General features: G+C 41.6%; 1 protein-coding gene across 1 annotated transcript; it reads left to right on the top strand.

Moving 5' to 3' along the window:
- Window positions 1–4,464: 4,464 nt before the first annotated feature.
- LOC109827517 (pectin acetylesterase 8-like) lies at window positions 4,465–5,411 on the top strand. Its single transcript, XM_020394531.1, has 4 exons — window positions 4,465–4,558; window positions 4,696–4,803; window positions 4,893–5,038; window positions 5,292–5,411. The coding sequence occupies exons 1-4, from the start codon at window positions 4,465–4,467 to the stop codon at window positions 5,409–5,411; spliced, it is 468 nt and encodes a 155-aa protein (XP_020250120.1).
- Window positions 5,412–20,839: the final 15,428 nt, after the last annotated feature.

Raw genomic sequence — 20,839 nt, 5'->3', positions numbered from 1 at the left:
GTATCTTAGGCATCTAAAAAACAAAATTGTGTTGCTTTGTCTACTACGAAAGTGGAATACATTACCACCGGCTTATATTGTGCACAACTTTTATGGATGAAACAAAATTTGGTTGATTTTGATTTACACTTTCATGATATAAAACTTTTTTGTGATAATACTAGTGCTATCAATATCTCAAAAAACTCAGTTTTGCATTCTAGAACCAAACATATAGATGTAAGGCATCACTTCTTATGTGATCATGTTGAACGGAAAGATATTTCCCTTGTTTATTTTGACACCAAATCACAATTAGCGGATATCTTTACCAAACCCCTTTGTGAAGTTGATTTTTGTCGTATTAGAAATGAATTAGGCATGTGCATCCTTTAAAAAAAATATCTTTTGTCTATTTTGTTTTTATTCTTTGCTCTACTATTGTCATATTTTTTTTTCTTGATCCTACAATGTCAAGCCATGCTTATTCACACATGGGTACTAAGAGGAGTGTAGAGGTGAGAGACTAGTGTCATGCCAATAGCAGTGGGGTAGGTGGTAATGCTTAGAGGTAGGTCGTAATTCCTAACACTTGAGGCAGACACGGGTAGGCCAACACTTGAGGTGCATTTGTTTGGGGTTTTTTAGCGTGCATATTGTCCTTATTCTACCCTATTTTTTATGGTGACAAAAGGGGAGAGAAATCTCCTCATTTGTGCACATTGTAAGGTGGAGCCTTATAGATAGCGGGAGCAACTATCTATAAGCCAAATAATCTATTTTTACTTTCTCTTGCATAATGATTGTTTGTCATCATCAAATAGGGGGAGATTGTTAGATCCTTTGTTTTGATGATGATTTACAAATACCATTATTGGTGTTAATTGTTTATTGAGCTATATTGTAGATCACATATCACTAGCACCTTATATGGAGGATTGGATGGAAAATGAGCTATACCAACAATATCCAAGGAGGTGGAGGCAAAGTGATGAAGCAATGCTTTCAAGAGTACCATATGCATAAGAAGCTTCATTTACTCAAGAGCAAATATCAAGACTCAAGTCATGTATTTCTATATGAGGGATATTTGCTATTTTATTTTTATCTCTAGTACTTAATGTAGGCAAGTAGTTTGTTGATTACATTTGAAGCTCATGGGATATCATACTTGCACACTTTCAAAACTTGTATTTTGGTACTTTTACTAAAATAATGATTTTCACACATACGAGGACTTTTTTGTAAAATTCCTTTTCAAACAAGTTTATCAAAATGTTTATAAACTATTCCCAAAGTTTTATACTTTTTGGAGTTTATTTACTATTTTTAACAGTGCCTTAAAACTCAATTTCAAAATCAATTCAGGCTGATAACCTGTTATCAGTCGACTGACCAGTCGACTGATGACATCAGTCGACTGACCAGTCGACTGATGACATCAGTCGACTGATGTGTTGACTGATGAAACTACCTGCAATCATCAAAAGTTTTTGTTCTATTTTGATCGACTGACCAGTCGACTGATGAGTTGTCAGTCGACTGAAAATGATCATCAGTCAACTGATGAGCTGGTATTTGAATACAACGTTCATCTCATCAGTCGACTGATGATTCCCGTCAGTCGATTGATAAGCAGTCTAATAGCTAGTTTTTCTCAGAATCTGTTTCTCGGTTTTTGGGGGATTTCCACTGGTTCTTTGGGGTTTTGGATGTTGTCTTCTCTTCCTATAAATACCCAACAACCCCAACTACTATAGTAACCAATCTTTCATTACAAATCTCTTGTGTTTGAGTTTATTATTTTCAAAGAGCTTCAACTTTCATTTGCTTTCACTATTTCAAAGCATGCATCCCAAGCTTCAATTGCAATCTTATCTCTTGCCATAGGGCTACTGTAAAGAGAGAGTTTCTCTTCAATTTTCTACTATTGTGAGCTTGATCTCATGGAGATCTATTGTGTGGTTGTGAGATCTCGGTGGAGATCATTGTGTAGAAGAAGTTCCGGCTTCCAAACCGGGTATGTAGTGAATTTCTCCTCGAGAGTGGGGAGCGGGGACGTAGGTCAGCGGACCAAACCTCGTGAACATACTGCGTGTTATCAATTGGCTAACTATCTCTATCCCTACTCTCTTCTATTGTCATTGCATTTTATATTTGTGTATGCTTTGTTGGAATATCTTTTAATTGCATATTATTTGTCCATAAACCCTATTCACTCCCCTCTAGGGCCTTTCAATTGGTATCAGAGCAAAGTCTCTACTGTCGTTAGGCTTAAACCCCTTAGAGAAAAGATCATTATGGAGGCTTCTATGAATATGCATATGCTAGAAGGACAATCTACCACTAGGCCACCCATTTTCACCGATAGCAACTTTTCCTATTGGAAAGCTAGGATGAGAATTTATTTACAATGCATTGACCTTGATATCCTAGACATTGTGGAGAAAAAAAATATGTCAAGAAGTTTAGTAGTGAAATGACCGAGGATGAGAGAAAACTAGCTAACCTTAACATTAAGGCCATGAATGCACTAATTTGTGGTCTTACCCCTAATAAATATAAGAGAGTTTCTACATGTGCATCTGCACATTAAATTTGGGAGAAGTTATGCATTACCTATGAGGGAATAGGGGGGCAAACGGGTCGACCCGACCCGAACCGACCCATATAAAATTTGACCCGACCCGTATAAGTGTGACCCGACCTGGCCCATTTAATAAATGGGTCAATGCGATCCAACCCGTTTATTAAACGGGTTACTTGACCCGACTAATATAACCCAAATGGTAGAGAATACTAAACATTTAAGTGAAATTATTTCAAACAATGGCATTCTCCTTTGCTTCTTGAATATTAAACGGGTTACTCTTTTAAGTGATTTTCTCCACCAAATACGAAAACTGAAATAGAGCAAGACAAACAGAGAATACAAACAATGGCATTTCCTTTCTCCTTTGCTTCTTGAATATTAAATTGATAATAAAATCCAGAAAAAGTAGATGTTAACACAGAATAAAACACCAAATTTTCCAGGTCTGAAAACTAAATATGCATTCAGGACAACACCAACTTTTCTCCAGTTGGTTAATGCAAGGACTTGGGCTTAAATTCTGCGCACAACTCAATTAAAATTGCTAAAATAAGACTAGCTCCAGCAACCCTTTAAGTAGACAATAATTATCTGTATAAAAGAGATTAAAATGTCATTCTACATACATACGCTTCAAAAAAATTGGAGCAAGATTACTCCCATTAGAATGTTAAACAGGTTCACAAACAGGTACATTTCAAGCTCTCTGCAACAAATCCAATTTCACAAACAGGTTCATTTCAAGTGCTCTGCATATTCTATTGCTTTCTTCTTGACGTGTTTAATTCTTTCTTCATCACCCTGTGACTTTTCATAGCTGAGATACTTCGTGAATAAGAACTACAAATTATTCGAAAATAGTTTGATAAAGAGGGAAACAACACAAGAAAGTAACATTGAATGCTGAGAATATCAGAACTTGGTATAATTTCAGTATTCCTAGAGTATTCTACCAAAAAGGTAAACTATTGATTACATACCTCAATTTTCTTGGAGGACAACCCTTAAACTTTATAGATTTGATTATTCCCGTGTCGGCATAGATTACCCAATATCTAATTGCATGATATCCTCGGAAAGCTCATCTAATTTTGGTTGCATGTCATCTATCATTAATAAAAAAAATAAAAAACCAATAAGCAAATTCATAACATGTATTCTGATGCAAAGAACGTAAAAAATATAACATTAGTAATTGTCTACCTTTGATACCATATAACCAATCACGCGTGCAAACTAAAGCCTGCACATTTTTAGGCTTAAGAGTGCTACGGTATTGGTTAAGGATTCTTAAATATAAACAACATGAGAGAATAAACATATGCACGTAATAAAAGATGAACCAAGATTATTGATCAACTTAGTAGAATACTTAAAACAACTTAGTAGAATACTTAAAAACAAGATTCAGTAGTATGCTTTAGCTCAAATATGGATTAAGAAAAATGAAATATGGCCACTATAGCATATAGCAAGTATGACAAGCAATTAGAGATGAATGACCAGAATAATACCTCAATGACCAAAATAAGAGAGGTTGAGAGGTGTTTCTCTTGCAGGAACCAGGTTCTCTACCAATCTGTAGTATCATTATGTCATTAATTTTCATATTCTTACAGGACTAATTGCAGATAGACCCCTGACTGCAATCGAAGTACAGGCAATTTGGCAGTAGTACAGAGGGTCTATCTACAATTTGGTGCTAGTACAGGGGGTCTATCTACAATTGACCCTATTTTTTTGAGCCGAGTCATCTATTATGTTCTATTACATGGTAAACTAGTTCGCAACATTGACAAAATTATTGATCTCAACTCAGGGACTCAATCTCAGGTTCAGTGATTTTTGACCCAAGCAATAGTGTTTCTGTAGATAGGGAAGATTAACGCTACATGTGGAAGAGGGGACCATTAACTCTACAATCTAAAGAGCATGATATACGTTACAATGTGGAAGTTGCAAGAAACATACAAGATATAAATACATGCAAAAATAATAAAAACTAAGAGATATACTAATACTTGAGAAAGAAATTACCCTTAAGATATCAATGCAATCTTGATCAAGTGTGTCATCATTATAGAATCTTACAGAGAGGATCCCTAAAAAATTAAATCGTGCAGATAAAGAACATTTTAGTACCTGGTGTTTTGCTGATCCTCATGGTAGTTGGCATGCCTGCAAGCTTGGTATAGAGAATTGTTCTTCATCTCAGCTTGAAATGATGCAAGGTGCCTTAAGTTACTACAACTGAATTACTCAGGTTTTGACATATAGCTTCTATAACCGATTCGTGATGAAAATTATTCTACCATTGTAGGATTTAGAAATGAGTTTCTAGCTGCACTTCCAGAAGTTGGAAACTCAACATCAAGAGGCTTGTTCATAAATTCGTGTTATATCCATTGTCAAACAGAGAGGCAGGAAACCTGGTTTAGAGCTGATTCTCCTGTACTCGAAAATACTGTAAGCTCTAAAATTGAGCTCTAGTTAGTTTTTTATTGGGTTAATTGCAGTTAGACCCTTGTACTATCACCCAACTGGGGATAGACCCTGTAGTTTTATTGTTCCAGATAGACCCCCGAGTGAAATTTTTGACTCTTCTACTCTCAGGAGGTCTATTTGCTAGGAAGAAATTCCCTTTTTACAGGGATTCTATCTGCAGTTAACCCTTTTTTATCTCAATATCCGTATCAACTTCAAATTCTATATTTTGCAGCCAATTGCAAAGGTAGTAGGCAACTGGTTTTACGATAGAAGTCCTTTTCAGAAGATCGACTGTCCATATCCTTGCGATACTTCGTGTCAACATATACCTGAACCAAAATCAGAAGGATAGCAATTACAGAATCCACATGTACTGATTTCATTATTCATCATGTTATACTTGTTGCATTGATCAAGCTCGTGACTAAGAGCTCCCTAAACTTATCCGGGTCAAAATTAAATCTTGAGGAACTCATTATAGAATCTTTTGAGTTAGATAGACCCTCAATATCTTCTCTAGTAGCTTTCTTACAAATTTTTATGTATCTTAACATGTTCTTTGTCCCATGGTTACCTTCGGCAATATATTTGAATCACACATATATACTTATCTAATGAATAAATATAGTTTTCCCTCAACTCAGCCATTAATCATGTCAAATTTTCTTAACTAACTAAAAAATTAGTACCTTGTGCTTGTTTTGTAGGCTATTTCTAAAAATTAAAAATACGAAAAGAACAATATATGGTACGAAAAGAATCACTAGATCATAGACTCCCCAAAATTAAAAATACGAAAAGAACAATATATGGTACGAAAAGAATCACTAGATCATAGACTCCCCAAAATTCAACAGATCACAAATTGGGCAATAAATGAGCATGAATGAAACCTTAGAAAGAGGAATAGATTATCTATGATCAAATTAATTTACATGAAAGCCAATGATCAACTCTAGAAACGGAACATTTGAGCTTGAATCAAATTAATTTAAAGAAACTTGAGCAAAATGAAAGAAACCTAATTTTGATGAAGCTTAGAGAGAGAAAGAGAGAACTTACAGAGAGGATCGAGCTCGTTGTTTGTCGTCGCTCGTCGTCACTCGTCGTCACTTTTGATGAAACGGCACCGCTCGCCGTCACTCGTCGTCACTCGTTCCTCGCTGCCGCTCGCCGCTCACTGTTGCACGCTCCTCGCTGCCGCACGCTCCTCGTTGTCGCTCATCGCTCATCGCTACACGCTCCTTGCTACTGCTTGCCGCTCACCGCTGCACACAGATGGAAAATCTAGGGTTTCATTTATGAGAGACGAAGAGAGGATGGGTTGCTAGATAAAGGAATGTGATTGCCCGAATTTTCAATCGCGATGTTATGCACTTATACGGGTGAGATCTTTGTGTTACACGGGTCAGGCGAGTCAACCCTAACTTATCCATCTAATAAACGGGCCAGTTCGGGTTGACTCATTTATGACCCGACCCATATAACTTGACCCATACTCAATATAAACAGGTCGGGTCGGGTCGGGTCGGGTTGATGGGTCAGGTCAAAAACTACCACCCCTATGAGGGAACACCCCAAGTAAAGGAGTCTAAAATTAGTGGACTCGTGCATGATTATGAATTATTTAAAATGCTTCCAAGTGAATTTATTGATTCTATGTTTTCTCGGTTCAATAATATTATAAATGAATTACAAGGTCTTGGAGAATCAAGAGATGTGCTACAAAATTCTTTGCTCTTTGACGCCAACTTGGGAACCTAAAGCTATGGCCATTGAAGAAGCACATGATCTATCTACTCTCACTCTTGATGGACTTATCGGCAAGCTTAAGGTCCATGAGAAGAAGGTTAAGCAGAAAGAAGAAACACCCTCAAAGGCAACCGAGGAGCCATCCCAAAAATTAAAGTCCATAGCTCTCAAGGGAGCAATTGACGATTCATCCTCCTGGGATAGTGAAGATGATGTCTCTAGAGAAGTAACACACCTCTCTAGAAGAATATCAAAATTAATCAAAATGAATAAAAATTTTAAGAATCGATTTAATAACAAATTTCCTTCTCGTATAGGTAAATGCTTTGAATGCAACGAACCGGGACACTTAGCTAAGCATTGTCCCAAGCTCAAGGAGAAGTATTTGAAATACAAGAAGAAGAAGGCTATGTATGCCAGTTGGGATGAGTCCGAAGCAAGTGATTCGGATAGTGATGATGAGGGCGTCAAGATTGCTCTTCATAACCGGAACATTTACTTCATGGCTCATGAAGATGAGGTACAATCTCAATCGGCGAAGCCTCAAACCCATTGAAGTCGCTACGAATAGAGCTCCCCGAAAGGGGAATCTCTACTCGTAGCTTCACTGGAATTCTCCTAAATAGAGAGACCGAACCAGGCGACAAAAAGGCTGAAGGAAGTTCTCTTTCCATTCCAACAAAACCTCCTAAATAGAGAGACCGAACCAGGCGACAAAAAGGCTGAAGGAAGTTCTCTTTCCATTCCAACAAAACTAATAGAAGCAGGGAGAGGACAAAACCGACAAAAAGGCTGAAGGAAGTTCTCTTTCCATTCCAACAAAACTAATAGAAGCAGGGAGAGGACAAAATAGAGACAGAGGAACCAAGAAACTATGTCCAAACCAGACTCAGAGAACTCTTCAAAGCGGAATCCAATCTTCCTTCACATGCTCTTTTTATTCCCTTAGCTGCTTGGTGGTTTGCTCATCTATTTTGGCCAAGAGCTGCTTCCTGTTTGCTACTTGATTTGCTGGATCCGTTGATGGGATTTCCATTGATATAAAAATGTTGAAAAGTGACCCATTTCTAACCATCTTGTTCTAGCATTGTTGACCCATTACTTAAGTGCTATATCGGATAAGCCTTTCTATTCTAGTCAGAGGCTAAACTTCAGCTGTCACCTTCTCATCTTGGATTGGATCCGAAATCGAAAGTGAATCTCTTTATATACAATGTGAACTAGAAGCGGCTTTAGAAGAATTAAACTTTGAATTTAAAAAATTAGCAAAAGAATATTCTTCATTCAAAAAATTACATGTTTCTTGTGATTCTATGTATGAGCAACTACAATCTTCTCTTGCTTTAAAAGATGAAATGATAGGAGATCTAGACTTTAAAAACAAACAACTAAGTTCCAAAGTTGAGAGATTAGAGATTGAAAACAATAGAATTAAATCTAATCATGCTTACTCTAGTCATTATCATGTTAATAGAAAATGGTATCAATCTCATGCTCCTGCATTCAAGAAAAGGTTTTTGTGCACATATTGTATGAAGTATGGTCATATTTCTGCTCATTGTAGGATTAAGAATAACATTAATCATTATGAGTTAATATGGGTACCCAAGGGTACCAAAAATACTAACACTCAAGGACCCAAAGCTTGGGCACCTAAAGGTTCTACAACTTGTTTGCATGTAGGGAACGTCTCGCACAAGATGTAAGGAGTTTGGTACCTTGATAGTGGTTGCTCTCATCACATGACGGGCAATAAAGAATTATTTACAACCCTATCAAAGATTGAAAGAGGCAATGTCTCCTTTGGTGGTGGTGAGAAAGGTAAAATTATAGGTATTGACAATATTGGTAAGGTACCTTCTCCCATAATTGAGGATGTTTATTTTGTTAAAGGACTAAATCACAATATCTTTAGCATTAGTCAATTACGTGACAAAAGCTTTGATATTTCTTTTAAACTGGATAAATGTATTGTTAGCATGAATAATAAAATTGTTTTTGTTACTTTTAGAAGATCTAATGTTTATATTTTTGAGATGAATAAGCTAATAGATCAAGATGTTAAGTGCATTGCCGCGGTGGATGGAGATCCTTGGATTTAGCACAAGAGACTTGGACATGTTAATATGAAGCTTATGTCTAAGCTATCCAAGAAGAATTTAGTAAGAGGGTTACCAAATCTATTTTATATTAAGGATTCTACTTGTGAGGAATGCATCAAGGGTAAACAAATAAAAACTTCCTTCAAATCCATAAATGAGGTATCCACTTCTAAACCTTTACAATTATTGCATCTTGATCTCTTTGAACCCATGCGTGTTGCCTCTCTAGGAGGCAAACACTATGTTTTTGTTATTGTTGATGATTTTTCTTGTTTTACATGGGTAATTTTTCTTGATAATAAAGATGAATATTTTGAAGAGTTTTCTCATTTTGTAAAAAAATTGAAAATAAAAAAGATTTAAAAGTTGTTAAAATTAGAAGTGATTATGGTGGAGAATTTCAAAACAAATTCTTTAATGATTTTTATGTTCATCATAGTATAACACATGTGTTTTCCGCTCCTAGAATACCTTAACAAAATGGTGTTGTTGAACAGAAAAATAGATCCATACAAGAGATGACACACACAATGATAAACTCTTATGATTTGCCAAAATAGTTTTGGGGGAAGTCGTTAATACAACTTGCTACGTTTTAAATCGTGTTTTGATTAGACATTCTTTTAAGAAAACTCCTTATGAACTCTTTTTTGGCAAAACTCCACATATTGGATACTTTCGTATCTTTGGTTGTAAATGCTTTATTTTAAATACTAAAGACCACCATGATAAATTTGATTCAAAAATTGATATTGGGATATTTTTGGGATATTCTCCTAGAAGCAAGGCTTATAGAGTTTTCAACAAGCGAATACTCGTTGTTGAAGAGTCTATAAACATTACTTTTGATGAATCTAATATTGGTTTGCAAGAAAATTTTCCTAGGGATGATGATGAGTTTGAGGAAGGAATGGAGCTCTTACAACTAAATGATAAATCCTCAACAAACGCACCAATTGATGGGAAGAATATAAATGAACAAACTCAAGAAAAACTCCCAAAGGCTTGGAAGTTTTCACCAGATCACCCTAAAGACCAAATTATAGGGAGTCCATCCAAAGGCCTTTTTACTCACTCAAAAGCAATGAGCGAATGTGGTAATATAGCCTTTTTATCCCAAATAGAACCTAAACGTATTGATGATGCTTTAAAAGAAGAGTTTTAGATTTTAGCTATGCGTGAAGAGTTGAATAACTTTCAAAGAAATAATATTTGAAAATTAGTTCCTAGACTAAATAATACTTCTATTATTGGAAATAAATGAGTTTTTATAAATAAGCTTGATGAGTTTGGCATGCCCAAGGATACAATCAAGTGGATGATATTATTTTTGGTGCCACTAATGAATCTTTATGCAATGACTTTTCTAAAGTAATACAAGATCAATTTGAGATAAGTATGATGGGAGAGCTCACCTTTTTTCCCGGCCCCTAAGTTAAACAATCCAATGATGGCATCTTCGTATCACAAAGCAAATATGCTAGGGAGTTGGTAAAAAAATTTGGGATGGAAAGTTCAAAACATGCCCTAACTCCAATGAGCACCAACATCAAGTTGGATGCGGATGAAAGAGATGAAAACGTAGATCAAAAGCTATATCCAGGTATGATAGGTAGTCTTCTTTATCTCACCGCTAGTAGGCGACATCATGTTTAGTGTTTGTGCATGTGCACATTTTCAAGCTTCTCTTAAAAAAATCTCATTTGGTTGCGGTTAAAAGAATTATTAAATGCATCAATGGCACCTTAGAACTTAGTTTGTTTTATCCTAAAAATATATCTTTTAATCTTTGTGGCTATTGTGATGCCGACTTTGCCGGTTATAGGGTGGACCGTAAAAGTACGAGTGGTACTTGTTAATTTTTGGATAACTCACTTGTATCTTGGGCATCCAAGAAACAAAATTGTGTTGCTTTGTCCACGATGAAAGCGGAATACATTACCACCGGCTTATGTTGTGCATAACTTTTATGGATAAAACAAAATTTGGTTGATTTTGATTTACACTTTCATGATATAAATTTTTTTTGTGATAATACTAGTGCTATCAATATCTCAAAAAGCTCAGTTTTGCATTCTAGAACCAAACATATAGATGTAAGGCATCACTTCTTGCGTGATCATGTTGAACGGAAAGATATTTCCCTTGTTTATATTGACACCAAATCTCAATTAGCGGATATCTTTACCAAACCCCCTTGTGAAGTTGATTTTTGCCGTATTAGAAATGAATTAGGCATGTGCATCCTTTTAAAAAATATCTTTTTGTCTATTTTGTTTTATTCTTTGCTCTACCATTGTCATATTTTTTCTTGATCCTACAATGTCAAGCCATGCTTATGCACGCACGGGTACTAAGAGGAGTGTAGAGGTGAGAGACCAGTGTCGTCCCAATAGCAGTGAGGTAGGTGGTAATGCTTAGAGGTAGGTCATAATTCGTAACACTTGAGGGAGGCATGGGTTGGCCAACACTTGAGGTGCATTTGTGTGGGCTTTTTTAGCATGCATATTGTCCTTATTCTACCCTATTTTTAATGGTGACAAAGGGGGAGAGAAATCTCCTTATTTGTGCACACTATAAGGGGGAGCCATATAGATAGGGGGAGCAACTATATATAAGCCAAATAATCTATTTTTACTTGCTCTTGCATAATGATTGTTTATCATCATCAAATAGGGGGAGATTGTTAGATCCTTTGTTTTGATGATGATTTACAAACATCATTATTGATGCTAATTGTTTATTGAGCTATATTGTAGATCACATATCATTAGCACCTTATATGGAGGATTGGATGGAAAATGAGCTATACCGACAATATCCAAGGAGGTGGAGGCAAAGTGATGAAGTAATGTTTTCAAGAGCACCATATGCATTAGAAGCTTCATCTACTCAAGAGCAAATATCATGACTCAAGTCATGTATTTCTATGTGAGGGATATTTGCTATTTTATTTTTCTCTCTAGTACTTAATGTAGGCAAGTAGTTTGTTGATTACATTTGAAGCTCATGGGATATCACACTTGCACACTTTCAAAACTCGTATTTTGGTACTTTTGTATCACACTTGCACACTTTCAAAACTCGTATTTTGGTACTTTTGCTAAAATGATGATTTTCACACATACAAGGACCTTTTTGTAAAATTCCTTTTCAAACAAGTTTATCAAAATGTTTATAAATTATTCCCAAAGTTTTACATTTTTTGGAGTTTATTTACTATTTTTAACAGAGCATTGAAACTCAATTTCAAAATCGATTCAGGCTGATAACCTGTTATCAGTCAACTGACCAATCGACTGATGACATCAGTCGACTGATGTGTCGACTGATGAATCTACCTGCAATCATCAAAAGTTTCTATTTTGTTTTGATCGACTGACCAGTCGACTGACGAGTTGTCAGTCGACTGAAAATGATCGTTAGTCGACTGATGAGCTGGTATTTGAATACAATGTTCATCTCATTAGTCGACTGATGATTCCCGTCAGTCGACTGATAAGCAGTCTAACAACTAGTTTTTCTCAGAATCTGTTTCTCGATTTTTGGGGGATTTCCACTGGTTCTTTGGGGTTTTGGCTTTTGTCTTCTCTTCCTATAAATACCCAACATCCCCAACTACTTCAGTAACCAAGCTTTCATTACAAATATCTTGTGTTTGAGTTTATTGTTTTCAAAGAGCTACAACTTTCATTTGCTTTCACTATTTCAAAGCCCACATCCCAAGCTTTAATTGCAATCTTATCTCTTGCCACAGGGCTACTGTAAAGAGAGAGTTTCTCTTCGATTTTCTACTGTTGTGAGCTTGATCTCGTGGAGATGTATTGTGTGGTTGTGAGATCTCGATAAAGATCGTTGTGTAGAAGAAGTTTCGGTTTATAAACCGGGTGTGTAGTGGATTTCTCCTCGAGAGTGGGGAGCGGGGACGTAGGTCAGCAGACCGAACTTCATGAACATATCGTGTGTCATCAATTGGCTAACTTTCTCTATCCCTACTCTCATCTATTGTCATTGCATTTCATATTTGTGTGTGGTTTGTTAGAATATCTTTTAATTGCATATTATTTATCCATAAACCCTATTCACCCCCTTTAGGGCCTTTCAGCTTCTTCACTTCGGCTTTGATTGCCTCCATGATTTATGGACGAAACCGTCTTTGCTGTTGCTTGATAGGTTTTGCATCCGGTTTGATATTGAGACGATGCATGACTACTTGTGAGTCTAAGCCAGACATGTCGTTATAGTTCCAGGCGAAGACGTTATTATATTTCCAGGTGAGAGATATAAGGTCTTCTATCTCCGGAGGAGGTAAGCTATCATTTATAAATATTGGCTTTGGGTTGGCCTCATCCCCCATATTTACTTGGAGCACTTTGTCCTCAGTGGGTGGTTCGCGTTGTTCAAACTGACGACTCCATTGGGTACTAACATGACGATCCCATGCTTCATCATAAAGTGGGATCTGGTCATCCTCTTTAATTTTGACGGGTTCAGCTGTAACCATGTTGACTGTAAAATTTTTAAACACAACCCTTATGCTGATATCCGAATCCCTCATTGAGGATGTTGTTGATGAATCGGCGGAGTGAATCTCTTTGGATTCTTCTCCAGAGTCAAAACATAGTTCTGACGAAGAGGAGATATAACCCAGCCCTTTTCGAGTTTTATTAAAATAACCGTCGGGCTTTCCTTTGGGAACAAAAGGTCGCGTGGGCATCTTTCATCCTTTGCCGAAATTCAAGCCTTCCTTGCGAGTGAAGTCATAACCCATATTGTCCATTATACGCATCAGTATCGGATTATAGTACTAGAATTGAGGAGCAAGCTCATCTTCATCTGATCCGTCCCATAGCGTACGCAGAGGTTGATCGATCCTTCAGAAGATAATATCTTTCTGATTATTATCTTGGGTTGGTACGATAAAGAAGGCTCGCGAGGACTCGATCGTTTGTTTGTCTGTTACAAATGACGAATGCATAGGCAAGTGTAAAGAAGAGCTATTATACAACCCTGCAACTAGATTGTTAGACTCATCATGACTAGACTCTGAACTAGACAACATGTAAGCAAAGTGAAAGTCTTTATTCATGACAAATTCATCCGCTTCGTCAGTGTCGACTACATCGAGGCCTTCGTAGCCGATTACAATGGGTTCAATATCGTTCAAGATAAGACCCTCGTTGTACTCTGACTCACTATCGTCCTCGTTACTGCTACCAGGTTCCTCAACTAGAGGTTCGTCCCCCGATTCAAAGTCCTAGTAAAGTAAAGAGTCAGTGAAGTAGTTTTTGATTCCTCTGAAGGGTCACTTTTCGACAAACACTGTCTTCACCTGGTCGTAGTCGTCCACATACTTCATGCACTATCCGGTTGCTATGGATCCATGACTGACCCAAAAGCATGTTATAGGAGGGTTCTACGTCGATCACGTAGTAGGTAACTTTCGTCTTCATGTCGTCCAGCCAGCATTTGAGGCGAATCTTTCCTAACGGTCAGGTTCCAGTGGCGTTAAAGCCAAAGATGGTTGTAGTTGTCACAAACAAGTGACTCTGAGGTATCCCTAAGTGTTTGATGAGTTTCAGAGGGACAATACTCAAAGCAGATCCTGGATCCACTTGGATTCTGTCCACTCAGGATGAGTTAATGTATCCAATGAAGTACAGAGGTCGGTATTAAGCCGTACTCTTGATAAGCATATCATTAGGTGTAAAGGTTATGCGGGGGATTTGTTGTTTAGATACCTGGAAACATTGTGGACACCTATTTTTTTGCCTCTTCTTTGGGTGTAGGTAGGAAATACGTTGCAAAAGCCTCAGAGTCAGCTATCGCTTTTCGTAGAACTTTTCAGGTAGACTTGGATAGGCATAGGAGCTCGTACAAGGTGATTCTGGTCAGCATATTAGTCAGCTGTGTGAGCATATCAAACAAAAAGGGTCGACTGCTTGAACTAGCAGGAATCTTCTTCATGATGGAGGAGTCGAGCAGTCTCCTCCTTCGTCCAACTCCCCCTCTTCCTTGCCTAGATTGAGTCCCCCTCCAAGTGCATCCACCTCCACCAACTCATCCAGACACTTGGCTACCATGGGAGGATAGTGGAAGCGATTGGGTGGGTTCCTCATCTCGGCCAGAAGCTACGCTGACAGATAGTCATACTCGGCCTTGCAGGAGATCGCCACGCGGTGAGGCTCTGACTCAAGATAGTCATTGTGGCTTTGGGCCACCGCCAGAGACTCCTACAAGTTAGCGACCTCCCCTTGAAGCTTGGTGAGCTCCGCATGCTGCTCATCCATCTGATGCCTCGCATGCATCGCCGCCTCCTTCTCCATCTCGAACTACACCATAGCATGGTCCCTCTCTCGGAGAGCCTCATCTAGCCTCCCGACCTTCCTATTGCTCTCCTCTAGCTCTTGCCTAAGCCTGCCGACCTCGAAATCTCTTGGAGCTGGCGTCTCCATAACCCGTTCCGAGTCGACCCCTCTGCCAGCTCTCAAGGAAACAACCTCCCCCAAGAGCCTGAGATATAAGTCCGGATCTGCTCCATCCAACTGTATATCTCCTACTCCACCAACACTCCCCAGACTAAGTAGCTTCGAAGACATATGTAGAGACCGATGTAGGCATCAAAAATTGCCTATAGTTCTCCACAACCAGTTCAGTGTTAACGAGCGATGATGAACGTCACCATCCAATCCACATGAGCCTAATCGACGTCGACGAACGACTGAAGTGAATCGACGAGTTACATGAGCGGATAGGACTTCGGAATCACGAAGACCCGGACCAATCGGGAAGCCCGGCACTGTTCACAAAAAGGACAACGCCCTTCATGCCTTGACCACTCTACAGATAATCCAATCACCAGAGCGGGTCAAACTCTTCGTCGCGCATCCAACGCACCCGGAATCACTCAAATCCGAATCCGGACGAAGAATATACAGGGGAACCAACAAAACACCTAAACGGAGTCTCGGCAAGCTCGAAACACCCGAGGGGTGTCTTGGCAAAACCAAGACACCCAAGGGGTGTCTCGGCGAGGAAGGAGTCGGGGTTTTCTAAGAGAGCGGCGAAGCCCTGCCGGATCGAGGAGTGAGCGAGCCTTCTGCAGCAAAGGAGCCTCCTTCTTCATTCCCCTTTCTATTTTCCTTAGTGTTGCCCCTTAGCGGTGATACTAAGTAGAGCGAATATCTCGATTACCCGAGATAGGAGCTATAAACTTCTAAGATCTCACGCAGATCGACGAAGTTCAGAGTTTCTAAAATCCCCCCGCGGATAGACGAAACTCTGCCCGATTTTCTCGGACCAGATCTGAGTGCCCCGGTGGTCCACGGATATCAACATCCCCGTCACAGGCAAAAGACCCACGCAAGCAAGAGATGACAAACAGATCTTGCGTTTGTTTGAAAAGAGTTGTATCTATTTTGTTTTCATTGTGTACCGGTCTTATAAAAAGGCTATCTTTTTATTTCATTGTAACGATTGAAGTTGTAATGAATGCAGCAATGAATACAGCAACTTTTTCCGCAAACAGACTGGCGACCACAGTGGGAGCCAACGGCATCGCAACCGACGCCGTCGTGACGCAACCAGCACTCAAGATCGGGGTGAATGAAGATCACGAGCTCGATCAACAACGGTTCAAAGAAGGCCTCTCTTCCTCCTCCTCCAGATCCGCCTCTCCAAACGGGTACAGAAAGGTAACCTCTTTCATAAATGTTTGCAGGTCCTTCGGTTCGAAAATCCAAGACCCCGTTGCCGCCTCTGCACTTGCACCACGCGACGTCCCCACGTCGTCCAACCTGGTCGAGATCGCAGATCCGGATTCCTCTTCCACCGAGGAGATGGATTCTGAAGACGCTCCAGCATTATCAAAGAGAGCGCGACAAAGACGGCGTCAACATCTTGCTCGACAGCTGGTTGAGGCTTTGGAGCCAATGGATGGGATCCGCTATAACGTGGATCTAAAATCCAGGCAACGCCAGGAGCAACAACGGCAAACAACCAGCCCCTCCTCCGAAGCAGAAACGAACAAATGGGTTCATGTCAGAAGAACCCGTTCTACTCTCGAGGAGCGAATCCAGAAGCGCCGCGCCTTGCGTGCGCATGCCCGAGCCCTGGTCCAAAAAGCACGAGAAATGCTAAAGGGAGAGGCAGTTAAGAGATCGCCGAAATCCGAACGAGTTTGGATGCCGAAGGCCAAATCAACGCCTGAGGTAAAAGCAGGTAATATTGCTCTCCACCCTTCGTCAATTTCAGACCCCGAGCCTCCGGTAAAGCCCCACCGCAGCGTGGATTTCCCCGAGCTCAAGAATCCTCCGAAGGATCGTATCGGTGCTCTACCCGAGAATCGAGGAAAAGCGCTTGTTAAGGAGAGCTCGAGATCATCAAACGCAAGCCAATACCCGGACTGGGGGTCGTACGCGACCTCCTAACAAACGGATTCCTACAACGGCCAGCTCGGCGGTGTGTGCAAAAGACCAAGAGCCCGTCAAGGTTTCACCCTCACAAAGGAGTGATTCCAAACGTGCGACTCTTGTGGAGGCCAACAAGGCAATGTTTACTCAGAAGAAGACGCGTCGGACAGACGAACGCGTTATACCTGAGAACCCCTGTGAGCAGCCGATAGGTTACTCCGACGGCAAAGTCAGTGAGTTGCGGAGACCCCATGGGACCAGCCGATAGGTTACTCCGACGGCAACGTCGATGAGTTGTACTATCAGGCTGAGGGTGTGGATGAATCTCGAAAGAGAAACACCCGGGAAGCGGATTCTCACTGTCCGTGTACCAAAATTATCAGGGCAGTATTATCAGCCTGTAGCTGCCCCAAGACCGCTCCACAGAGGGTCTCGATATTCGAGGGAATCTCAGAAGTTACCATCAACATGGTCAACAAAGGAAAGTCCCCAATCATTTCAGGTGGTTTCGACCCTAATTTCTCTTTAGGAAGCAGGGTCAATTCGGGAACAGCTCAGCTTCAGCTAGAAGCCGTCAGATATGACAATTACTGTGGGGTCCATGAAGGAGTACATTCTGATGACGAACTCTCGGATTCCTATTCCGCTCTCGCTTCTGACGAGACAACATCTAGCATAGGACAAGCTCGAGAGGTGCTCATGGTCAACACCGAACAGATAGCCAAAATCATTGAAGAGGCCCTGGCTAAGCAGAAGGAAATCTTCAAGTTTGAAATGGAAATGGCTATGCAAGAGATGAGACAAATGCACGATCAGCGAATCCGAGCTTTGTCAAATCAGCTAGTGGAATCCCAACGCGTAACCTTAGGTCAACGCCGGACAGCGCGTTGCGACAAAAGTCAACACGTGACGACGAAAGTCAACACGTGACGACAAAAGCCAACCTACGCGGTTCAAAACCCTAAGGTGGACGCCGGTCAACGCGTAACCTTAGGTCAACGCCGGACAGCGCGTTGCGACAAAAGTCAACACGTGACGACGAAAGTCAACACGTGACGACAAAAGCCAACCTACGCGGTTCAAAACCCTAAGGTGGACGCCGGTCAACGCGTAACCTTAGGTCAACGCCGGACAGCGCGTTGCGACAAAAGTCAACACGTGACGACGAAAGTCAACACGTGACGACAAAAGCCAACCTACGCGGTTCAAAACCCTAAGGTGGACGCCGGTCAACGCGTAACCTTAGGTCAACGCCGGACAGCGCGTTGCGACAAAAGTCAACACGTGACGACGAAAGTCAACACGTGACGACAAAAGCCAACCTACGCGGTTCAAAACCCTAAGGTGGACGCCGGTCAACGCGTAACCTTAGGTCAACGCCGGACAGCGCGTTGCGACAAAAGTCAACACGTGACGACGAAAGTCAACACGTGACGACAAAAGCCAACCTACGCGGTTCAAAACCCTAAGGTGGACGCCGGTCAACGCGTAACCTTAGGTCAACGCCGGACAGCGCGTTGCGACAAAAGTCAACACGTGACGACGAAAGTCAACACGTGACGACAAAAGCCAACCTACGCGGTTCAAAACCCTAAGGTGGACGCCGGTCAACGCGTAACCTTAGGTCAACGCCGGACAGCGCGTTGCGACAAAAGTCAACACGTGACGACGAAAGTCAACACGTGACGACAAAAGCCAACCTACGCGGTTCAAAACCCTAAGGTGGACGCCGGTCAACGCGTAACCTTAGGTCAACGCCGGACAGCGCGTTGCGACAAAAGTCAACACGTGACGACGAAAGTCAACACGTGACGACAAAAGCCAACCTACGCGGTTCAAAACCCTAAGGTGGACGCCGGTCAACGCGTAACCTTAGGTCAACGCCGGACAGCGCGTTGCGACAAAAGTCAACACGTGACGACGAAAGTCAACACGTGACGACAAAAGCCAACCTACGCGGTTCAAAACCCTAAGGTGGACGCCGGTCAACGCGTAACCTTAGGTCAACGCCGGACAGCGCGTTGCGACAAAAGTCAACACGTGACGACGAAAGTCAACACGTGACGACAAAAGCCAACCTACGCGGTTCAAAACCCTAAGGTGGACGCCGGTCAACGCGTAACCTTAGGTCAACGCCGGACAGCGCGTTGCGACAAAAGTCAACACGTGACGACGAAAGTCAACACGTGACGACAAAAGCCAACCTACGCGGTTCAAAACCCTAAGGTGGACGCCGGTCAACGCGTAACCTTAGGTCAACGCCGGACAGCGCGTTGCGACAAAAGTCAACACGTGACGACGAAAGTCAACACGTGACGACAAAAGCCAACCTACGCGGTTCAAAACCCTAAGGTGGACGCCGGTCAACGCGTAACCTTAGGTCAACGCCGGACAGCGCGTTGCGACAAAAGTCAACACGTGACGACGAAAGTCAACACGTGACGACAAAAGCCAACCTACGCGGTTCAAAACCCTAAGGTGGACGCCGGTCAACGCGTAACCTTAGGTCAACGCCGGACAGCGCGTTGCGACAAAAGTCAACACGTGACGACGAAAGTCAACACGTGACGACAAAAGCCAACCTACGCGGTTCAAAACCCTAAGGTGGACGCCGGTCAACGCGTAACCTTAGGTCAACGCCGGACAGCGCGTTGCGACAAAAGTCAACACGTGACGACGAAAGTCAACACGTGACGACAAAAGCCAACCTACGCGGTTCAAAACCCTAAGGTGGACGCCGGTCAACGCGTAACCTTAGGTCAACGCCGGACAGCGCGTTGCGACAAAAGTCAACACGTGACGACGAAAGTCAACACGTGACGACAAAAGCCAACCTACGCGGTTCAAAACCCTAAGGTGGACGCCGGTCAACGCGTAACCTTAGGTCAACGCCGGACAGCGCGTTGCGACAAAAGTCAACACGTGACGACGAAAGTCAACACGTGACGACAAAAGCCAACCTACGCGGTTCAAAACCCTAAGGTGGACGCCGGTCAACGCGTAACCTTAGGTCAACGCCGGACAGCGCGTTGCGACAAAAGTCAACACGTGACGACGAAAGTCAACACGTGACGACAAAAGCCAACCTACGCGGTTCAAAACCCTAAGGTGGACGCCGGTCAACGCGTAACCTTAGGTCAACGCCGGACAGCGCGTTGCGACAAAAGTCAACACGTGACGACGAAAGTCAACACGTGACGACAAAAGCCAACCTACGCGGTTCAAAACCCTAAGGTGGACGCCGGTCAACGCGTAACCTTAGGTCAACGCCGGACAGCGCGTTGCGACAAAAGTCAACACGTGACGACGAAAGTCAACACGTGACGACAAAAGCCAACCTACGCGGTTCAAAACCCTAAGGTGGACGCCGGTCAACGCGTAACCTTAGGTCAACGCCGGACAGCGCGTTGCGACAAAAGTCAACACGTGACGACGAAAGTCAACACGTGACGACAAAAGCCAACCTACGCGGTTCAAAACCCTAAGGTGGACGCCGGTCAACGCGTAACCTTAGG

This window comes from Asparagus officinalis, unplaced genomic scaffold, assembly GCF_001876935.1.
Source record: "Asparagus officinalis unplaced genomic scaffold, Aspof.V1 AsparagusV1_Un275, whole genome shotgun sequence".
NCBI classification, from domain to species: Eukaryota; Viridiplantae; Streptophyta; class Magnoliopsida; order Asparagales; family Asparagaceae; genus Asparagus; species Asparagus officinalis.
Note: the sequence above shows the minus strand (reverse complement) of the source record. Positions and strands in the feature narration are given on the sequence as shown.